At 45.3% G+C, this 22,993-nt stretch overlaps 2 protein-coding genes across 2 annotated transcripts in view; one reads left to right on the top strand and one right to left on the bottom strand.

The window, feature by feature from the left end:
* The window catches only part of jph2 (junctophilin 2), a 29,633-nt gene extending 22,116 nt beyond the window's left edge, over positions 1–7,517 (bottom strand). Inside the window, exons 1-3 of the mRNA XM_072448847.1 lie at positions 6,713–7,517; positions 1,139–1,457; positions 313–444 (exon numbers count right to left, since the gene is read on the bottom strand). Coding sequence (XP_072304948.1) covers positions 313–444; positions 1,139–1,457; positions 6,713–7,091 — 830 coding nt within the window. The 5' untranslated portion in view covers positions 7,092–7,517. The remainder of the gene's footprint in view (positions 1–312; positions 445–1,138; positions 1,458–6,712) is intronic.
* A 1,358-nt stretch (positions 7,518–8,875) lies between these two features.
* On the top strand, positions 8,876–22,925 carry gdap1l1 (ganglioside induced differentiation associated protein 1-like 1). The gene is made up of 6 exons (XM_072448846.1): positions 8,876–9,112; positions 12,884–13,076; positions 17,198–17,371; positions 18,059–18,153; positions 21,231–21,345; positions 22,571–22,925. The coding sequence occupies exons 1-6, from the start codon at positions 8,927–8,929 to the stop codon at positions 22,912–22,914; spliced, it is 1,107 nt and encodes a 368-aa protein (XP_072304947.1). The 5' UTR covers positions 8,876–8,926; the 3' UTR covers positions 22,915–22,925.
* The last annotated feature ends 68 nt before the right edge of the window (positions 22,926–22,993 follow it).

Here is a 22,993-nt window from a genome sequence, read left to right as displayed (position 1 = left end):
GCAAATAGCACATGTCCAACATTTAGATCTGGTTTAGACCTGGTTTAGACCTGGTTTAGACCTGTAGTTTGCCCCATAGTTTGCCCTGTAAGTTTGTCCCATAGTTTGCCCTGTAGTTTGACCCGTAGTATGCCCCGTAGTTTGACCCGTAGTATGCCCCATAGTTTGACCGTAGTTTTCCCTTGTAGTTTGCCCCGTAGTTTAACCCGTAGTTTGCCCCGTAGTTTAACCCATAGTTTGCCCCGTAGTTTAACCCGTAGTTTGCCCGTAGTTTGCCCTGTAGTTTGCCCGTAGTTTGCCCGTAGTTGGTACCTGATGGTGGAGTTGGTGTCGCTGGCGTTGGAGCTCAGGGCCGACTCTGTTCGGAGGAAAGACAGTTTACTTTTCTGACTCGACAGCGACGTGTTGGACTCGGCTTTCTTCAGCTTTCCCAGAAGAGAACTCCTGAGGAACGAGACAAAACACCACAAAATATTAATCTTGCGGGCGCGGGCATCGTCGGGGCAACGGCAGGAGAACAAACACGACTCAAACGTGATCACTAAAGGCAAAATGTTGAATAATACGTCCCATTTGAAGCACTTTCTCTATGTGTCGATGTGACCGGTTTTAATAAAAGATATGTTCATTCTACATCAACAAACGTGGGCTGGTTTAGCTCTGGTTTAGCTCTGGTTTAGGTCTGGTTTAGCTCTGGTTTAGCTCTGGTTTAGCTCTGGTTTAGTCTTGGTTTAACTCGGGTTTAGCTCTTGTTTAGCCCTGGTTTAGCTCTAGTTTAGCTCTGGTTTAGCTCTGGTTTAGCTCTGTTTAAGTCCTGGTTTAGTCTTGATTTAGCTCTGGTTTAGTCCTGGTTTAGCTCTGGTTTAGCTCTGGTTTAGCTCCGGGTTAGTCCTGGTTTAGCTCTGTTTTAGCCCAGATATTATTTCTCATGATAATATTAGAGAGTTTTGCATAAGATCTTTACACTATATTTGACAGTATATTTTCTAGTGTTGTTGTTGTTGTTGTAGTGGTTAATGTTGTTGTTGTTGTAGTGGTTAATGTTGTTGTTGTTGTTGTAGTGGTTAATGTTGTTGTTGTCGTCCCCTCCACATCCCATAAAGCCCTTCACCCCTGAACACATCTCTCTCGTTCATACCTCTGGAAAAGACCCTTCTTCTTGGTCTTGGCGGTCTCTGGATCGACCTGCAGCGTCAGGGCGAAGCCCCCTCGCGCCGGGCCCAGGTGCGTGGGCGTGGACAGGGGCGTGGACAGGGGCGTTTCCTCCCCCGAGGTGCTGGTGGCGGTGATGAGCGGGACGTCCTGCTGCAGCACGGCCCCGTTGCTGTGCTCCGAGCGCAGGGAGGTGAGCGAGGTACGCAGCGGCGAGCGCACCACCGCCGCCATGCCGTAGGGGACGCTCTGACGGACGCCGTAACCGTGACGCATGCCCCCCGTGAACTGGCCCTGGAACGTGCCTGAGGGGACACAGCGGGGGGTTAAGGGTCAGTAATGGCGAGTACAGGCGAGTACAGGCGGTAGTTCAGGCGAGGGTCAGTATGTTTCCTCACGTCATTCTGGCTCCAACTGAATGCTGAATGTCCTGCCCTCTCTCATCCACATTTCACACTAAACTTTCCTGTCCAAAGGAGGATTTAAATGAAGCTTTACACACCAAGTACCACCTAAGACCACAATAATCATCATCATCACAATCATCATCATCATAATGATGTGTGATGTAGGTGTTGGAGGAACAGCCCTCAGCTGGTTTAAATCCTATTTATCTGATAGGTACCAATTTGTTAATGTAAACCAGAGCTCCTCACCTTGCTCTAAAGTCATTTACGGTGTGCCACAGGGATCAGTACTCGGTCCAATTCTGTTTACTCTTTATGCTGCCGTTAGGCAACATGATCAGAAAGCATGACATTAACTTCCACTGCTCTACAAATGACACTCAGCTGTATTTATCAATGAAACCTGATCAGAGCGATCAAGTAGACAGACTTAGTGCTTGTGTGAAGGAGATAAAAACCTGGATGACACTTAATTATCTGCTTCTTAACCCTGAAAAAAACGAGGTCATTGTGCTTGGCCCTAAGCATCTACGAGATGCTCTATCTGAGCAGATAGTCACACTGGACAATGTCAGTGTAGCCTCTAGTTCTACTGTAAGAAATCTCAGAGTCTTATTTGACTGGGAGCTCTCATTTAAAGCTCATATAAATCAAGCTTGTAAAACAGCCTATTTCCATGTGCGCAATATAGATAAAATCAGAAGAATCCTGCCTAAAAGTGATGCTGAAAAACGTATCCATGCATTTGTAACGACTAGATTAGACTGTAACTCCTGCTCACAGCGTGTCCTAAAAGCTCCATGAAAAACTTTCAACTGGTTCAAAATGCAGCAGCAAGATTACTAACAAGAACGAAAAGAAGAGAGCACATTACGCCGGTGCTCAAGTCTCTTCACTGGCTCCTGTCGAGGTTAGAATCAAATTTAAAATTCTACTCTTGACCTACAAAGCCATAAATGACATGGCCCCATCCTACCTCAAAGATGCTATAGAACCATATCATCCAAACAGAGCTCTTCGCTCTCAGAATGCTGGCCTTCTGGTGGTCCCAAGAGTCTCTAAAAGTACTGTAGGAGGCAGAGCGTTTAGCTACCAAGCTCCTGTGTTATGGAATCAGCTCCCGACCCATGTTAAATATGCCGACACAGTCGCTTCATTTAAGTCCAGGCTTAAAACGTTCCTCTTCGAAATCGCTTATGGTCAGACTAGTTAGGAACAGAAACATAAACCCACAGCTTTAGCTACGCTGCCCTAGGAGTAACTATGCTGGGGGAAGTATGACAGCTTGAGCACTATCCTCTTCTTCTGACTACTTATTCTATAAAACAATATTTATTTTTTAATTCCACTTGCAAACTGTTCACCGCCTTCTTTTTCTTTCTCTCACTCCTGAGGACCTGTGGACCCAGATGCCCCTCTCCTGGTGAAGTGGTCCCTGCCCCGTGTGGACGGTCCCTCATCTGCCTGAGGAGTGGGTCCAGCTCGACTCAGACGGTCCCTCATCTGCCTGAAGAGTGGGTCCAGCTCCAGTCTCCCTCGCGTCCGTCTGTCCGTCTGTGAGAGTTGGATCTCTCCTTCACCGGAACTCCTCCAGGTTTCTACGCTTTTTCCCAAGTAGGTTTTTTTGTAGTTTTTCCTGGCCGAGAAGGAGGGTCTAAGGACAGAGGACCCTGGGACATGGTCCCTCGCCACCACAGACATTGTCTGACTCCATCCCACAGTCATTGTCTGACTCCATCGCCACCACAGACATTGTTTATTCGGCCCTCAGAGGCGACTGTTGTTGTGATTTTGGGCCTTACAAAAATAAATTGAATTGAATTGAATAATCATCATCATCATAATCATAATAATCATCATCATTATCATAATAATAATCATCATCATCATAATAATAATATAGCAGAGTAAATTAAGCTAAATAAAGGATAAAGTCAATAAACCAAGAGGAGCAGAACAACAATACATTTGTCTCTAAGAATATGAAAAACTGAAACTGCAGAGTTGACCTCAAACAGGGCGGGGCCATAGGGTCACATGACAGCCACAGTAAACAAACAGTAAACAAACTGCACCATAAACACTACTGTAGAGTTTCATTATCGTTCAAGAATTGTGACAGCAATTTTATTTTATTTTCAAAGTTCACATTATAACTAATTATGCAGATTTAGTTAGAGTTTGTTCAGGAAACGATGGCACAGAGTCGATTTGAGACTTTTTTAAACACTTTTTAACCAAATAAAGGTTGAACTGTTGTGACTGAAAGATTCTGTACAAAGAATAATCATAAATAAAGTATTTTATTAAAGAAATGTATTGTTTTTTGACATTTTCATCCAATAATGTCTCTTTCCACACGTGTTTGAATTTGTTTAGTCCGGAAAACAGTTATAAATTTTTTTTAAAAATTGTCGCATTGAGTTGATTACTTTTTGATTAAGTTATTTAACTAACAACATTTTCACAACAAAATGTCTTATTGTAACAAAGCTTTAGTTTAAACCTCCACAAACTCAGATTTCAGGTTTAATGATCATGACCCATTTCATTTATTATTATTTCTCCTGGAGAGTCTCATGTTCGTCTCCATGGAGATGTTATTGCTCTGACTGAAATGTTCCAAAGTGTGGCATTGGTTCAGTTACACCTGCCACAATAATGAGATCAGTGTGTGGAAGAAACACAACTTTCTCCAGCTGAACTCAGACAAGACTGAAACCATCATCTTTGTTCCAAAGAAACAAAGAGAAAGTGTTAGCGGTCATCTCCAGAGTCTCGCTCTAAAACCTACAAACCAAGTTAGAAATCTGGGGGTGATAATGGACTCAGACTTGAACTTTAACAGCTGCTGCTCGGGTCCTGACTAGAACCAGGAAGTACCATCACATTAGTCCTGTTCTCAGGTCTCTGCACTGCCTCCTGTGGCTCAGAAAAGATACTTTAAAGCAGCTCTGCTTGTGCACAAGTCTCTCCATGGCCTAGCACCAAAGTACATCTCGGACATGTTAGTGACATATGAACCCTCAGGGACCGGCCTCCTGCTGGTGCCAGAGTCAGGACTAAACATGGACCGGCCTCCTGCTGGTGCCAGAGTCAGGACTAAACATGGACCGGCCTCCTGCTGGATGAGTTGTGCACTTCAAATAAATTTGCCGTAAATGGACTTGAAGCTTTACTTACGGGAAACTTTACTTTCATTTTCTGTGTCACGTAAACATTTGAGCTGCAGAAGGTCGAAGAATCGATTGACGACTCATCTATGGTTCCTTGATGTAAAAAGCTTTGATGGTTAAAAAGCGCAGAATAAATGTGACCATTTATTTATTTTTTATGGTTCAGTCAGAACACTTTCTCCTGCTTTACAGACTGTGTCAGTGGCAGAAAGTAAGTATTATCATGTTTTCATGTCGGGTGGGTGCACGGTGGCTAAGGCGGTTAGTGCTCTTGCCTCCCAAGAAGGAGATCATGGGTTCGATTCCCGGACCAGACCAACATCACATGATCTCTCTGGGTGGAGTCTGCATGTTCTTCCCGTGTTACCGTGGGTTCTCCGGAAACTGGATGGATGGATGGACGTTTCACCTAACATGTGACCAACAACAGCTAACATGTGACCGTACATGGTTAATAATAAACTTAAAATAATATGTCCGTTAACATAAATAGACATGTATAAAAGAGTCAGGTTATGAGGCTTCTAAAATAGTCACGATGACTTTTAACTTGGAACAAATATATATGGAGACAAGACGTTGCTGTACCAGGCTAAGTTACAGGTCAGATCTGTGGAGAGGCGAGCCCACCACACGGTTTTTCGAGTATTTTTGAGCAAAAAAAAACCTAGAAATACTGAAATAAAAGCGAGGTGTGTCCTGTGGGACCCTCCCCTGTAGAACCCTCTCCTGTGACGGCCCTCCGCTGCAGGAAAGGTTCCGCAGTGCAGCTTTAACTTGGAATAACACAGTGAGGGAGGGCGTCGCCCCTGGAAGTGTGTGCTCTGCACTTTGTACGAGTGCTAAGCTGCGTTTGACTGACAGCGACAGACTCAGACCTCCTTCTCGGCTCAGACTTCATGAACCGCTGCAGGGATTATACCTCAGCGGGCTCTGATTGCACTCTGGGCTCCTGGACTCTCTGTGAAGGGCCCGTCTCATGCCTGAACCTGCTTTTATCGAGCGTTTGTGGGCTCTGATTGCACTCTGGGCTCCTGGACTCTCTGTGAAGGGCCCGTCTCATGCCTGAACCTGCTTTTATCGAGCGTTTGTGGGCTCTGATTGCACTCTGGGCTCCTGGACTCTCTGTGAAGGGCCCGTCTCATGCCTGAACCTGCTTTTATCGAGCGTTTGTGGGCTCTGATTGCACTCTGGGCTCCTGGACTCTCTGTGAAGGGCCCGTCTTCTGCCTAAACCTGCTTTTATCGAGTGTTTGTGGGCTCTGATGGCACTGTGGGCTCCTTGACACTCTGTGAAGGGCCCGTCTTCTGCCTAAACCTGCTTTTATTGAGCATTTGTGGGCTCTGATTGCACTCTGGGCTCCTGCACTCTCTGTGAAGAGCCCGTCTTCTGCCTAAACCTGCTTTTATCGAGTGTTTGTGGGCTCTGATTGCACTTTGGGCTCCTGGACTCTCTGTGAAGGGCCCGTCTCATGCCTGAACCTGCTTTTATCGAGCATTTAATGCTGTGTTCTGGTGTCGTCTCATGTGGGAGAAACAATCCTGTCTCTAATGTGACGAGGTCCGTTCTGCTGATTATCCAAAGACATCTCAAAACCAATGAACGCGTTTAGTGTTGTGGTTTCTTTACAAACCTATAGGCTATATTTACTATATTTAATCCACTTATAGATGTGTTTAGTCCAGGTTCAGTTCTGCTTTAGTCCTGGTTTGGTCCAGCTTTAGTCCTGGTTTAGTCCATCTTTAGTCCCTCTTTAGTCCCGGTTTAGTCGTGGTTTAGTCCTGGTTCAGTCTTAGTTCAGTCCTGGTTTAGTCCAGCTTTAGTCCTGGTTTAGTTTAGCCCTAATTCAGTCCTGGTTTAGACCTGGTTTAGTCCTGGTTTAGACCTGGTTTAGTCCTGGTTTAGTCCAGCTTTAGTCCTGGTTTAGTCCTTGTCTTGATCCTTTCGTCGGCCCAAAGCGTCTCGCGCGCGTCTCACCTCCGTCCGCGTACGTCTCCGTGCCGTACCCGTCCTGCAGACCGTTATTCCACGTCCCTTCATACTTGGCGCCGCTCGTCACGTTCGTCCGCGCGCCGTACCGGCCCTTGAACCCGTGTGTCCACTCGCCCCGGTAAATCCAGTGGCCCTTGGTCTCGATGCCCAGGCCGTGGCGCTTGCCCTGCTGCCAGTAACCCTCGTACGTGTTCCCGCTGGGCCACGTGTAGACGCCGACCACCTCGAAGCCATAGTTCCACGAGCCCGCGTACTCCCCCTGACCTTTGGGCCCGGTGCAGATGCCGTGGCCGTGCGCCTTGCCCCCCTCCCAGCCGCCGCAGTACGCTCCGCCGTCGTCGAACTCGAAACGACCTCCGCTCATGGTGCCGAAGCCCCCGGGGCAAACCCAGACACACGGGAATCCAAGAGAACTACCTCAATGACAGCGCCGCGCGTGAGTCTCCGCTTTTACCGGACATCCAACCCGGTTAGAGAGTCCTCCTGCGCGCGAGGAACGGAGTGGAGCCAAGTTGTCTCCAGGTGCGTAAGTGCGTAAATCCCAAGACTTCTTGATTTGTGGTTTTGACTTTTCAAATTCACTTTTCTTGATTCTTATGAATAAAGTTGCACAAAGTTAAACTCCGCTTTAGTCAAAACGCCAGAGGTCTTACATGGCGCGCGCCCTCTCCTGTCCTCCCCCTCGTCCCGGGGCCCTGAGCTATCTTCTGACAGAATATCTGCGCGGACCTAACAAGGCGACCAATCCTCGGACACACGCGCGCGCTCGTCCAAAAATACGACCCAATCCTTGCCGCGCGGCTGCTGCTGCCCGCAAGGAGCCGTGCCAGAGTCTTGTGCCACTTCGGGACCAGAGCGCATGCCATTCAAATGGCCAGTACGTGCCCCCCCAGGGCGTGTACGTGCCCCCCCCCCCCCGGGCGTGTACGTTGGTTTTAATAAATTGGGATTAAAGTTTCTCTTGGATACAAACTCGTGTGCGCTCTCTGCTGGTAGAGGAAAATCCTACACAAGAACATTAATTTTACATATTTTATTTTACTCCAACTATTACATATTCTATAGGTAATTCATACAGGCCTTATCTTACACAATTAAAGCTCATGTCATTTTAGTATTTGTTTCGTTTTAATAAACAAAAAATATAAATATATAATCTACTCAACAAAATAAAGGACTGCAGATTTGGTCAGTTTTTTCAGCAAAATAAAACAGCAACATGTGTTTTACACTTTTAACAGGTCCAAATTCTTGACTGAATTGTTGGTTCATTTTGAAACTGAACAATAAAAAAAGGAAATAAAAGTTTCCATTTGATGCATCGTACCAGAGTCAGCCCGAGGCTAAAGTCGCCAGCAGGGAAAAGAACACACATACATTATAGTATTGTGTACATACAGTACACAATACTTCACCGTCCTCTCATACACACACTGTACATACTTCATACACACATTTACACAGAAGGTTACAACACTGAGCTCTTCATGTCCTTTCTACTTTCTAACAAAAAACATGTCGTGACTGAATATTCCACTGTGCCGTGTTTTTAGCTTGAGTGGATGATGCTGTATCATTAGTGTGCAGTTGTAATTAGTTGTTTGTTGTGGAAGGTGTTAATTAAGGCTAAAAGTAAGAGGCCTAGTAAAGGCCCCTGAGGCACTCCCAGTGTGTACACCAAATATCTTGCGCAGACAACTGGACAAATGTGAGGTCAGCAGCATCACTGAGCTTCGTTCATCTTACTCTCTATGTCACGTGACATCCCACGCGCACACGGTGGGCTAATCATGAGTAACGTTACTACACTGTGCGCTGCGCAGTCCGTTTACTCACGGCACACGGAGCACGAGCTGCGTGTTTACCATTTCAGCACCGGAGCTGTCCACGCGTGATCTGGCGAAGCTCGTGGCGTTGAACCCCTTCCCCCCTTTCTCTCTCTCTCTCTCTCTCTCTCTCTCTGTTCCTCCTCTCTTTCCTCCCTCCTCTCTCTTCTCTCTCTCCTCCCTCATTGCTTTCCTCTCTCGCTCTCTCCTCTCTCTCCTCCCTCCTTGCTCTCCTCTCTCCTCCCTCCTTCCCTCCTCGTCGCTATCTCCTCTCTCTCTCCTCTCTCTCCTCCCTCGTTGCTCTCCCCTCTCTCTCTCCTCCCTCCCTCCTCGTCGCGGTCCGCTCCTCTCCACACGCACAAAACGCTCTGTCATGGCGTCTTCCAACCATGTTACCCCCACCAACTGTAGCTGGTGGCCCATCTCTGCCGTGGACGAGGACGGCAAAGCGGCGGACGGTGACGAGTGCGAGGAGCCGGCGGCGCACGAGCCCAAGCCGCCGCACAGTAAAGACCGGCTCGTGCTCTACCACTGGACGCAGTCTTTCGCCTCTCAGAAGGTAAAGCCCCAGAAAATGGATTCCAGGGCTCGTGTGCGTCGCGTGTTTGTTGTGGTCGCGTTGTGATCGTGCACGGGCCACGGGGATGCACGTGCACGCTCCTGTCTGCAGCGCGAGGCTCTGGGGGTCCACGTCCAAAATAACAAACAGCAGTGGAGCCGGAGAGCGGGGCGACCACCGCATTGCCTCGTCCATATCTCATCCGCCGCGCGCCGTCAACGCTCACAACCGCCGCGAAACAGCCGCGTGAATTATTGATCCATACGAGGTTTTTCTGTGATAAACGAGGCAAAGGCCACGGCACCTGCAAATACCTATTCAAGGATCACGCGTGGGCCAAGATCTGTGATGGACATGTGGTCTCCTCAGTCCAGTCCTGCTTTGGTCCAGCTTTAGTCCTGGTTTGGTCCCGGTTTAGTCCTGGTTTGGTCCCGGTTTAGGCCTGGTTTAGACCTGGTTTAGTCCTGGTTTTGTCCTGCTTTAGACCCGGTTTAGTCCTGGTTTTGTCCTGGTTTAGACCTGGTTTAGACCTGCTTTAGTCCTGGTTTATTCCTGTTTTAGTCCTGGTTTAGTCCCTCTTTAGACATGCTTTAGTCCTGGTTTAGCCCTCGTTTAGTCCTGGTTTATTCCTGGTTTAGTCCTGGTTTAGTACTGGATTAGTCCTGTTTTAGTCCAGCTTTAGTCCTGGTTTATTCTTGCTTTAGTCCTGGTTTAGTCCAGCTTTAGACCCGCTATAGTCCTGGTTTGGTCCCGATTTAGACCTGGTTTAGTCCTGGTTTATTCTTGCTTTAGTCCTGGTATAGTCCTGGTTTAGACCTACTTTAGTCCTGGTTTAGTCTTGCTTTAGACCTGGTTTAGTCTTTTCCATAGATAAACTCTTTATTAAAGATTATTGCACATTAATAAAATCCTAAAGGCTTTCGTAATAAGGTGTTGTAAAAGTCTTATTTATGTACAAATGTCCTCACATAGTAGTCGCTCGTAGTCATAAGTAAATGACTAACGAGCGATAGAATCATGTTATGCAGAATAAGACATTAATAAAGGACAAATAAATATGACTTAATTAACACTGAATTAACCACTTTCTGTGCAAATATGAGCAGCTGGTTTGATAGGCTAATTATAAGATTCACATGCACCACATCAACATTGTGACTAAACCAGGTCCAAACCAGGTCTAAACCAGATCTAAACCAGGACTAAACCAGGACTAAACCAGGTCTAAACCATGACTAAACCATGACTAAAGCAGGACTAAACCAGGACTAAACCAGGACTAAACTAGGACTAAAACATGACTAAAGGACTAAACCAGGACTAAAGCAGGACTAAACCATATCTAAACCAGGACTAAACCAGGACTAAACTAGGACTAAACTAGGACTAAACCAGGACTAAAGTAGCACTAAAGCAGGACTAAACCAGGTCTAAATCAGGACTAAACCTGGACTAAACCTGGACTAAACCAGGTCTAAACCAGGACTAAACCAGGACTAAACCAGCACTAAACCAGGACTAAACCAGGAGTAGACTAGGACTACACCAGGACTACACCAGGACTAAAGCAGGACTAAAGTAGGTCTAAACCAGGTCTAAACCAGCACCAAATCATGACTAAACCAGGAATAAACACGGACTAAACCAGGACTAAAGCAGTTCTAAACCAGGTCTAAACCAGCACTAAACAAGGAATAAACCAGGAATAAACCAGGTCTAAACCAGCACTAAACCAGGAATAAACCAGGACTAAACCAGGTCCAAACCAGGACTAAACCAGGTCTAAACCAGGTCTAAACCAGGTCTAAACCAGGACAAAACCAGGACTAAACCAGGACTAAACTAGGTCTAAACTAGGTCTAAACCAGGTCTAAACCAGGTCTAAACAAGGTCTAAACCAGGAATAAACCAAGACTAAACCAAGACTAAACCAGGTCTAAACCAGGAAAAAACCAGGACTAAACCAGGACTAAACCAGGACTAGAGTAGGTCTAAACCAGGACTAAACCAGGTCTAAACCAGCACTAAACCAGGACTAAACCAGGAATAAACCAGGACCAAACCAGGATTAAACCAGCACTAAACCAGGACTAAACCAGGAATAAACCAGGACTAAACCAGGATTAAACCAGCACTAAACCAGGACTAAACCAGCTCTAAACCAGGAATAAACCAGGAATAAACCAGGACTAAACCAGGACTAAACCAGGATTAAACCAGGATTAAACCAGGTCTGAACCAGGTCTGAACCAGGTCTGAACCAGGTCTGAACCAGGACTAGTATTTGGTTGGACCGTCTCAGAATCAGAAAAGGTTTATTGCCATTGTCAATGAACAGAATTCACAATCATAGGAACTTTGGTGATTCGGTGCAACATAAAACCTTAGATCGTCCTTCTGCAGGAAAAACTACCAAACCTCTTTGGAAAAAGTATAAGGAGAGATGCAATTCTTCTGAATTCTTCTTAAAACTCTTTTTTGATTTCATTTTGCTCCGACTCTGTCACTAAATCATGTTTTGTACTTCATGAGTCTGTAGCCTCACAGAACCGGGCTCTCCAGGCGTCCCCGGAGCCATCCACGTTCATTAATCTTATTTGGGCTAATAGCTCCGTGGGACCTTGGCGTCTCCTTCAGACACTCATGAACTCTCTGTCTGTGGGTTTGTACTCGTGCTGTGAATGTTACTGTACTCACGCAGTATAAGTACAAATATGTTCTATTAGTACACAAACTACAGCACATTATGGTAAAGTGAGCCAATTATAAGAAAGAAATGCAAAACAGCTCCGTTTAATGCACGCTCCAGGCAGCAGACTCCTCCAGGACTGAACCAACAAAATTAACACAGACAAATTGTTGCTGTTTATACGTTACATAAGCCACGTTTTCACCAGACGTTTAGCAGCGCTTTGAACGGTTCTTTCCATGTTCATGGCCTGACGTCACCCAAACTCAACAAATGTTTTTCTTAAAGCAGAACTAAGTCACATTTTGACCTTATTACACCTGTTTGTAAGTCCCTGTGATGGTTAGAAGTGTCAGTCATCGCCCCCTGCTGTCTCTAGGCGGAGACATTGCCCTGAAGACAACTCTCTTGAGAAACCCTGGCTCTATTTTTATATCTGGCAACGTAAAGTGTTTTTGTCTGTGATTATACTGACTTATAAAGAAAGAAAGAAAAAAGTGACCCCTAAAGTTTTGTGTCTATTTTCTGACAATGTACTTTCACCATGGGCCTGCAGGTGGAGCTCTTTCACCAGAGTTACGAAGTTCTGCTTTAATAAATCAAATCTAAATTGCACTTGAATTACACTTTTTAATCCTGAGGGAGTTACAAAAAGACGTTTAGTAATTCCAAGTTTGTGTGTGTGAGGGGCGTGGCTAAAGCTAGCGTGAACAGGAACAGTTTTGCCTCATTTCTTTGACTTCTTTGACTTCTTCAAAGCCTCTACGTTCGAACCTCTCTTTATGTCATGCTTTGGCTTTGGATCATGTTGGACGCATTATGACCTGGAAATATCAGATTTTGGCTCTTGCTTGCGGCAATAAACAGGAAACGGCTGATGCTAACGTGCTTTGCTTGCTTCGTTTTGCTAAGGCTCAACATCAGTGTAAATTTGGCGCTTTAGCACGAGATCAAGTCAGAGTTTGAGGAGGAATTATTTGTTTCCGCTTTTCACCGTTTCGTTCTCGCTTGAGTCGGCGTTTTCGCTCTCGTCCGATCGTCTGAAACGGTCCGAGAACTGAACGTTTCCCCGTGTGGTGCAGGTGCGTCTGGTGATCTGCGAGAAGGGCCTGGTGTGCGAGGAGCGCGACGTGAGCCTCCCGCTGCAGGAGCACAAAGAACCCTGGTTCATGAGGCTGAACCTGGGAGAAGAAGTCCCCGTGTTCCTGCACGGAGACGCCATCATCAGCGAGTACAGCCACATCATCGACTACCTGGAGAACAACTTCACTGGAGGTACCACAGGGTTCTGTAGTTTAAAGTACTTCAAGTGCAACTTCACCGAAGGTATGAGAGTATTCTGTAGTTTAAAGTACTTCAAGGGCAACTTCACCGGAGGTACGAGAGTATTCTGTAGTTTAAAGTACTTCAAGGGCAACTTCACCGGAGGTACGAGAGTATTCTGTAGTTTAAAGTACTTCAAGGGCAACTTCACCGGAGGTACGAGAGTATTCTGTAGTTTAAAGTACTTCAAGGGCAACTTCACCGGAGGTACGAGAGTATTCTGTAGTTTAAAGTACTTCAAGGGCAACTTCACCGGAGGTACAACAGGGTTCTGTAGTTTGAAATACTTCAAGAAAAACTAAACTGGACGTACGAGAGATCACATAAGTATTCTGTAGTTTAAAATACTTACCACATCTCATGATATAAAAATCCTAACAAAATTCCGACAAAAAATAAAACAAATATAGAGCATTATTTTTTGTTGATTTAAATATTATGTGAGCGTTTTCATCATATTTTTGGCGACTAAAACGTATAATTAAAATGCATGAAAAATATAAAAAAAATATGACAAAAAATAGTGGAATGTGGAATAAAAACTAAAAAGAAGTGAATTAAAGAAAGTTCCACTTTTCAATCCAAAAGCCCCAAACCAGAGCGTAAACAAACAAACAAACAAACAAACCAAGAACACATCTTTACAAGTCACATGGCGACAACTTTACAATTAATAAAAAATTAAAATAAAGTTCAAATAAATGTAAATATGGAGGATGATATTCTTGTTGAATAAAAGTAGACAAAAAACAATCTTCAGACAAAAGACTGCGACTGTGACTAGATTAAATTCTCTGAAAGTGAACAGGATTGTTTTTGTTTCACACTTTTGTTCCAATGACACTTGAGATTGTGTCAAATTATAAAACATAATTTATCACTTACAGTCTTTTAAGTCTCGTCTTAAACACACTTTTATTCTCTGACTTTTAACACTGTGTGAGTTGTGTTCTCCTCTCTGCGTTTTCATTTATTTGAATTTATCTTACTTATTTAATGCCGTTATATGGATTTTTATTTAGCCGTTTTATTTTTGTGTCAGTGTAAACAAAGTTCACTGGTTAAAACTGTGACCCTGTAAACCATGACACAAGTACACGCGGTAGAAGAAGATGACCTCAAAAACATGACACAAGTACACACGATAGAAGAAGACCCCCGTAAACATGACACAAGTACACGCGGTAGAAGAAGAAGACCCCGTAAACCATAACACAAGTACACTCGATAGAAGAAGAAGACCCCGTAAACCATAACACAAGTACACACGATAGAAGAAGAAGACCCCGTAAACCATAACACAAGTACACTCGATAGAAGAAGAAGACCCCGTAAACCATGACACAAGTACACTCGATAGAAGAAGAAGACCCCGTAAACCATAACACAAGTACACTCGATAGAAGAAGAAGACCCCGTAAACCATAACACAAGTACACTCGATAGAAGAAGAAGACCCCGTAAACCATAACACAAGTACACTCGATAGAAGAAGAAGACCCCGTAAACCATAACACAAGTACACACGATAGAAGAAGAAGACCCCGTAAACCATAACACAAGTACACTCGATAGAAGAAGAAGACCCCGTAAACCATAACACAAGTACACACGATAGAAGAAGAAGACCCCGTAAACCATAACACAAGTACACACGATAGAAGAAGAAGACCCCGTAAACCATAACACAAGTACACTCGATAGAAGAAGAAGACCCCGTAAACCATAACACAAGTACACTCGATAGAAGAAGAAGACCCCGTAAACCATAACACAAGTACACACGATAGAAGAAGAAGACCCCGTAAACCATGACACAAGTACACTCGATAGAAGAAGAAGACCCCGTAAACCATGACACAAGTACACTCGATAGAAGAAGAAGACCCCGTAAACCATAACACAAGTACACTCGATAGAAGAAGAAGACCCCGTAAACCATGACACAAGTACACACGATAGAAGAAGAAGACCCCGTAAACCATAACACAAGTACACACGATAGAAGAAGAAGACCCCGTAAACCATGACACAAATACACACGATGGAACAAGAAGAAGAAAGGTGCAGATAAAACCCTTTCAGTGAATCTTTCCAGCTCTAAACTTTGAACTGCGACTGAACTGACTGTAAACGGCGTCGGTTTTACGTCAGATGCCCTGGTCTCGTGTAACATGGAGCTTTTATGTAACAGAGAAACAGAAACTCTCCGAGGCGCTGACAGACAGTGAGCAGCGTCTTTTACATCGAGTTTATCCTCAGATCGGGTCCTTTTTTCATTCGATAGAAAGTCCCCTGTAGCTTTCAAGGCCCTGTTCTCGTTCTATTACGCTCATAAATCTCGTTAAAACCTCCTCTAATTGGACAATATTGTTAGAAAACCACAAGCGGCTTTACATGGGCAGCAGAACAAAACACTTCCCTGCTTTTGGATTTTGACACTTATTTGACCAAAAATGTCCCGAATAGTGCACAAAATACACTGTTCAGTCTGTCATTAGCAAACAATAGTGTATAATTTAACGTTTTTGAAAGGTCACTGAAGTAAATTACTATATAAATGGGACTGGACTGTAATATTCAGTGTAAAATTGAAGTTTCTGTAGTTGAATATGCAGATTTAGTCCTCTAGTGACACTGTCATCCTGTCTGGGGTTTTGGAGTCTAAAATAGAAACATTATCGTCATCACAAGGTCAGTCGTCTCGAGGCGCATCCGGCTGAAATTATTTTATTATAGATCCGAGCGTGACTTTTCAAACGGATCATTTTACCCAAACATCATTCCTGTAGCTTCAGATAACGATGACCTCTAATATCTGCTCCTCTGCCAAAGAAGAGCGAGAAAAATGCAATCGCCGAACGTTCCGACGAGGGCTTTAAATCATCAAGTTCATCGTGATTCAGCGACTGATCGTGACCAGTCGACTTTGCTCAAACACATTTGACCGTCTCACTTGTTCTCTGGACCAAACAGACTCTAAAACACGTCCGAAAAGAGCTTTTATAGTGAAGACGGTTTCATTATTAAGGCCAGACGCTGCAGGTGAATAGGAAAAAATCTTGAATTTAAAGAGATCGATGCGAAACTTCTGCTGTCGTTCACTCTCATAAATGTGAGAAACAAATGTATTACGAGTTTTTTATCGTGTTACGTTTTTGTATAGAAATAACATGTTTTATGTGTAAAATTGGTCAAAATGGATAGAGCAGGTTTAAATTTATTGGCACATCATAGAATTTAAAAAAAAAATGTTATTATTTAGTTTATTTCATTTTGGAGTAAGTTTGAGCTGACTGAAAATGTGTAAATAATGTGTTCATTATTTTAAATCATTGTTTGGACTCAAAACTTCAGGATTAGAGTCAGATATTGACGAATCCTTGAGTTGTTTCTGTCAGAATCTTGTTGAGGTCAAGATTGTAAAGTTTGATGTGTCGGAGCCGATTTAAGGCCTTTTGAGTAACAATGTCCCAGAGAAATATATGGTTGAAGTGGATAAAATTAATCAATAAAACAGCTTTAGGAGCAGATCGGACACTTGTTGTTTCCACATGAAAGACGTTATGTTCATAGAGCAAACTGACAACAAAAAGAAGAGTTTCACCATCAGTTTCTCGTCTTAAATCAAAAAGGTAAAAAAAGAATAGACTATTTATGGTTTTCATCAGCAATAAACAGGCGTATTCTCCAACTAGAAGGCTTCAGTCCTCAGATTCCAGTCTTTATTATTTTACAAATGTGTTAAAAAAGTCTCAATGTACTAACAGAAATACTCATTTGACCAGTCGATTGCTGAAATACTGTTTATACGGTTCATACTGAGACTTGTGGGCCCCCGAGCTGTTACAGGGGGTTTGAAGGGCCCATTTCGAGTAACAGACGACCGCAATTTGCACAGAAAGTAAAGAAAAAATGCGTCAAAACCATGTGAATGATCAAGAGCAAGGCCCGTGTCACCTGAAGCTGCTCTGTGGTCATACGTGTCGTTGTTGTTGTTGTTGTCGTTGTTGTTGTTGTTGTTGTTGTTGTCGTGTTGTCGTTGTCGTTGCCGTGACTCTGCTGTGCTCCAGACTCGGCGGCCCAGCTCATCCCGGACCCGTCGTCTCCTCTGTTCGAGCGTGTGCAGCAGTACAGAGCGCTGCTGGACGGCCTGCCCATGGACGCCTACACGCACGGCTGCATCCTGCACCCGGAGCTCACCGCCGACTCCATGATCCCCAAGTACGCCACCGCCGAGATACGACGTAAGTGCCTTTGCGTCTTCTTCATTCTCGGGACTCAACAGCGTCCTGTCGCTCGCTCGGCCGCCCGCTCGGCCGCCCGCTCCCGGGAAATCCACAGATACATGAATGTTTTGGCCCCTTGTTTTAACATTTTAAGCAGAGGTGGAAAGAGTACTGCGATACTCAAGTAAAAGTACAGTTACATGCCTAAAAATGTACTCGGTTACAAGTACAAGCACAGCTGCCGAAACTGTGCTTAAAGTGCCTCCCCCTCCTTATTTTACTTTATTTGTTATAGTTTTGTTATCTTGTTTTTATTGCATGTTCTCCTGCTGCTCGTGGACAAACTGAACGGAGTGTTTTTCCCTCCCACATCAGAGGCGCAGAGGAGTCGTTTGTTTGACGTCTGTCATTTGTCCCGGGTTCACATTTGTTCACGGTTCCACAGGTATCCATCCAGCGCTTCCACTGCTGGAGCGGTACGTCCGAGAGCCACAGGTTTAGAGCCAAATGGAAAGTGTAAAAGACGATCTGCAGAGCCTCGTTCGTGTCATGAGAAACAGGACGATCCATCTCAGCGACAGTAGTATTTGCAGTATTTGTAGTATTTGCAGTATTTTCCCGTCAACACTCTGGTCTCTGCAGTACGACACAAGAGCCTGAAACCTGCTGCTGCTGCGTCTGGTTGAACTTCCTCTGTGTGTCCAGGACATCTGACCAACGCGGCGACGGAGCTGATGAAGCTGGACCACGAGGAGCCTCAGCTGACCGAGCCGTACCTGTCCAAGCAGAAGAAGCTCATGGTCAGTCGGCGCGTACGGTCCGACCACGTCACGCCGCAAAGTGACCTATGACGGGTTTTTGGGATGTTCTAATTTGGTGTGTTTGTACTTGCTCTAATTATAAATTATAGTTTTACACCAATCGAGCAGGTATTTGTGGAGAAAAGTAGACAATTCTGTTGAATAGGACAGGAAGTGACATCACACCAGGGACAGGAAGTGACATCACAGCAGGGACACTCAGTCAATCCAGAGTTTGTGCATCGTTTACACAAAATAAATGACTTTTTTCACCCTTTAAACATAAGTAAAGTCGCTCTCATATGTTTTATTTTATAAGATGAGTTTGGTGTGATGTCAATTACAAACAGGAAGTGATGTTATAAACCTAGAAAAATTGCTACTTTGAGATAAAATGTGCACATTTTTAGCTACATTTAAAATACATTAATCTGAACTGCTCTTTAGGTCAATGAGTCGTCCGACCTGTAGGGGGCGCTTTAAGAGGAGGGGAATACAAATACATAGAGATTTAGAGAATACCGTGAATTAAAAAAAATAAATCTACAAAAAAGCTCTGAGTAAAATGAATGACTGAATAAATAAAATAAATAATAAACACAATAAACAAAACAAAATGAAAGAAATAAATGAAATTAATGAAAAATACAATGAACAAAATAAAATAAATAAAATAAATAAAATAAATAAAATAAATAAAATAAATAAAATAAATAAAATAAATAAAATAAATAAAATAAATAAAATAAATAAAATAGCATAATCCATCCATCCATCTTCTGCCGCTTTATCCGGGGCCGGGTCGCGGGGGCAGCAGTCTGAGCAGGGACTCCCAGACTTCCTTCTCCCCAGACACTTCCTCTAACTCTTCCGGGGGGATCCCGAGGCGTTCCCAGGCCAGCCAAGAGACATAGTCTCTCCAGCGTGTCCTGGGTCTTCCCCGGGGCCTCTTCCCGGTGGGATATGCCCGGAACACCTCCCGAGGGAGGCGCCCAGGAGGCATCCGGAACAGATGCCCGAGCCACCTCAGCTGGCTCCTCTCGACGTGGAGGAGCAGCGGCTCTACTCCGAGCTCCCCCCGTGTGGCCGAGCTCCTCACCTTATCTCTAAGGGAGCGCCCAGCCACACGGCGGGGGAAACTCATTTCGACCGCTTGTATCCGTGATCTTGTTCTTTCGGTCACTACCCAAAGCTCATGACCATAGGTGAGGTCAGAACGTAGACCGACCGGTAAATCGAGAGCTTTGCCTTTCGACTCAGCTCCTTCTTTACCACAACGGTCCAATGCAGCGACTGCATCACTGCAGCCGCTGCACTGATCCGCCTGTCGATCTCACGCTCCATCCTTCCCTCACTCGTGAACAAGACCCCGAGATACTTGAACTCCTCCACTTGGGGCAAGGACTCCCCACCCACCTGGAGAGGGCAAGCCACCTTTTTCCGGTCGAGAACCATGGCCTCGGATTTAGAGGTGCTGATTCTCATCCCAGCCGCTTCACACTCGGCTGCAAACCGTCCCAGTGCATGTTGCAGGTCCGGATTTAATGGAGCCATCAGGACAACATCGTCTGCAAACAGCAGAGATGAGATCCTGTGGTCCCCAAACCGGACACCCTCCGACACCTGACTGCGCCTAGAAATTCTGTCCATAAAAATTATGAACAGAACCGGTGACAAAGGGCAGCCCTGGCGGAGTCCAACATGCACTGGGAACAGGTCTGACTTACTGCTTGCAATGTGAACACAGCTCCTGCTCCGGTCATACAGGGACCGGACAGCCCTGAGCAAAGGGCCCCGGACCCCGTACTGCCGGAGCACCCCCCAAAGGACACCCCGAGGGACACGGTCGAAAGCCTTCTCCAGATCCACAAAGCACATGTGGACTGGTTGGGCAAACTCCCATGAGCCCTCGAGCACCCGATGGAGGGTATAGAGCTGGTCCAGTGTTCCACGACCGGGACGAAAACAACTCTGCTCCTCCTGAATCCGAGGTTCAACTATCGGTCGGATTCTCCTCTCCAGTACCTTGGAATAGACCTTACCCGGGAGGCTGAGGAGTGTGATCCCTCTGTAGTTGGAACACACCCTCCGGTCCCCCTTCTTGAACAGAGGGACCACCACCCCGGTCTGCCAGTCCAGAGGCACGGTCCCTGAACGCCACGCGATGTTGCAGAGACGTGTCAACCAAGACAGTCCTACAACATCCAGATACTTTAGGTACTCAGGGCGGATCTCATCCACCCCCGGAGCCCTGCCACCGAGGAGTTTGCGAACAACCTCAGTGACTTCAGCTTGGGTGATGGATGAGCCAGCCTCCGAGTCCCCGGTCTCTACTTCCTCTTCGGAAGACGTGACTGAGGGATTAAGGAGATCCTCAAAGTATTCCTTCCACCGTGCGACTACATCCCCAGTCGAGGTCAGCAGGCCTCCACCCGCACCGTAAACGGTGTTGGTGAGACACTGCTTCCCCCTCCTGAGGCACCGGACGGTTTGCCAGAATTTCTTTGGTGCCGACCGATAGTCCTCCTCCATGGCCTCCCCGAACTCCTCCCAGGCCCGGGTTTTTGCCTCTGCGACAGCACGAGCCGCTTGGCCTGCCGATACCCGTCGATGACCTCCGGAGACCTACAAGCCAGAGTGGCCTGATAGGCCTCCTTCTTCAGTCTGACGGCATCCCTTACTTTCGGTGTCCACCACCGGGTTCGGGGGTTGCCGCCACAACAGGCACCGGAGACCTTGCGACCACAACTCCGAGCAGCCGCATCAACAATGGAGGCGGAGAACATGGTCCACTCGGACTCAATGTCCCCAACCTCCCCCGGGACATGGGAGAAGCTCTCCCGGAGGTGCGAGTTGAATACCCTACTGACAGAGGGCTCCACTAGACGTTCCCAACAGACCCTCACAATGCGCTTGGGTCTGCCAAGTCTGTCCGGCTTCCTCCTCCGCCAGCGGATCCAACTCACCACCAGGTGGTGAGTTGTGTCTCAGTTGCTCGGCCTTAAAGGTTACAGACGATAAAGCTGAAGGTGGAACGTCTGTGGTTCACGATGTCGTTGTGTCTCTTCTTTTCCAAGGCCAAAATCCTGGACCATGACAACGTGAACTTCCTGAAGAAAATCCTGGGAGAGTTAGCCATGGTTTTAGACCAAGTGGAAGCGGAACTGGAGAAGCGGAAAATAGAATATCCAGGTATGAACCGAATGATTTACTCGCTCTTTATTATGCAGTACAATACAGTACAATACAGTTCAAGTTACACATATACTCAGTACACAAGTATCTTAACTAACTAACTGTTTATGTTTGTTTTTGTTTTTTAATTAGTACCATTTTTATTTCTTAGTAACATTTATAACTTTTAGTGCTTTTTCAATACCATGTTTTTGACTTCTACTTGCGTAAAAATGTAGTTTGAAGTAACAGTATTTGTCACTGTTCCTGTTGTAAATCTAGATTATTATTCTTACTTACTTAATTATTATCTCGGTTGAATTACTGTGGAAATACAATTAAATATACTCAGTACACAAGTATCAAAGTACTTGTTGGACCTCAGGCCACAATATTCCACTTTTTTTGTTTTAATTAGTACTATTTATTTTATTGGAACATTTAGAAATTGTATTTTCCAATACAATATTTTTCACTTCTACTTGAGTAAAAATGTAGTTTGAAGTAACAGTATTTGTCACTGTTCCTGTTGTAAGTCCACGAGTGACAACGCTACTGTAAAATTAATAAATCAAACTGCTTTTTTACACCTCGTTTTGGTCATTTTCAGCTCTTATATTCTATGGAAATCATGACATAAATGACACAATCCACAACTTATGATTGTAGAGTCTCAATGTAGACGAGTAGTGGTTTCTCCAAACATTTATTATTACTTACTTTATTTTTATCTTGGTTATAATACGGTGGTAATACAATTAAATATACTCAATACACAAGTATCCAAGTACTTGTTGGACCTCAGGCCACAATATTCCATCCATCTGAGGAAATTCTGTTCTTTCCAATACCATGTTTTTCACTTCTACTCGAGTAAAAATGTAGTTTGAAGTAACAGTATTTGTCACTGTTCCTGTTGTAAGTCCATACTGTAAAATGAATAAATCAAACCGCTTTTTCACACCTCGTCTTCAGATATTTTGGTCATTTTCAGCTCTTAAATTCTAAGGAAATCTCTCAAATGACATAAATAACACAAACCACACGTTATGATTTATGAATGAAATAGTAGTAGCTATTCTTACTTATCATCTCGGCTGTACTGCACTGTGTATTCGTGTAACTTTGATGCATCATTCTTAAAGCCTCTCCTACTCGAGTACAAACCTCGCCCTCGTCACTCTTTCGAATCGTTGCACTGTAAAAAAACAAAAGTCTTGACCTTTGACCGTTGCCTCCGCAGACGACCAGCGTGCGCCGTGGCTCTGCGGACCCGACTTCACGCTCGCCGACGTCTGCCTCGGCGCCCTGTTGCACCGGCTCAAGTTTTTGGGACTCTCCAGGAAATACTGGGAGGACGGCAGCCGGCCCAACCTGCAGGCGTTCTTCCTGCGCGTGCAAAAACGATACGCCTTCCGCAAGGTCCTGGGCGACATCCACACCACGCTACTGTCCGCCGTGCTGCCCGACGCCTTCCGCATGGTCAAGAAGAAGCCGCCGTCCTTCTTCGGGGCGTCCTTCCTCATGGGCTCGCTCGGGGGGATGGGCTACTTCGCCTACTGGTTTTTAAAAAAGAAGTACATGTAGCGGACGGCCCCCCAGCGGTCGCGTTCACGTGTTCCGTTTACGCGGCGGTTTGTGACGTTTCCCTCACTTCGGTTTTCTT

The sequence above is a fragment of the Eucyclogobius newberryi genome, unplaced genomic scaffold (genome assembly GCF_026437365.1).
Source record: "Eucyclogobius newberryi isolate DKJ021-1_F unplaced genomic scaffold, fEucNew1.0.hap1 SCAF_17, whole genome shotgun sequence".
NCBI classification, from domain to species: domain Eukaryota; kingdom Metazoa; phylum Chordata; class Actinopteri; order Gobiiformes; family Gobiidae; genus Eucyclogobius; species Eucyclogobius newberryi.
Note: the sequence above shows the minus strand (reverse complement) of the source record. Positions and strands in the feature narration are given on the sequence as shown.

Coding starts and splice junctions, on each gene's coding strand:
- gdap1l1 (XM_072448846.1), top strand. CDS start 8,927: ATGGCGTCTTCCAACCATGTTACCCCCACCAACTGTAGCTGGTGGCCC. Junction 9,113..12,883: donor AGTCTTTCGCCTCTCAGAAG/GTAAAGCCCCAG, acceptor CGTGTGGTGCAG/GTGCGTCTGGTGATCTGCGA. Junction 17,372..18,058: donor CGCCACCGCCGAGATACGAC/GTAAGTGCCTTT, acceptor CTGTGTGTCCAG/GACATCTGACCAACGCGGCG.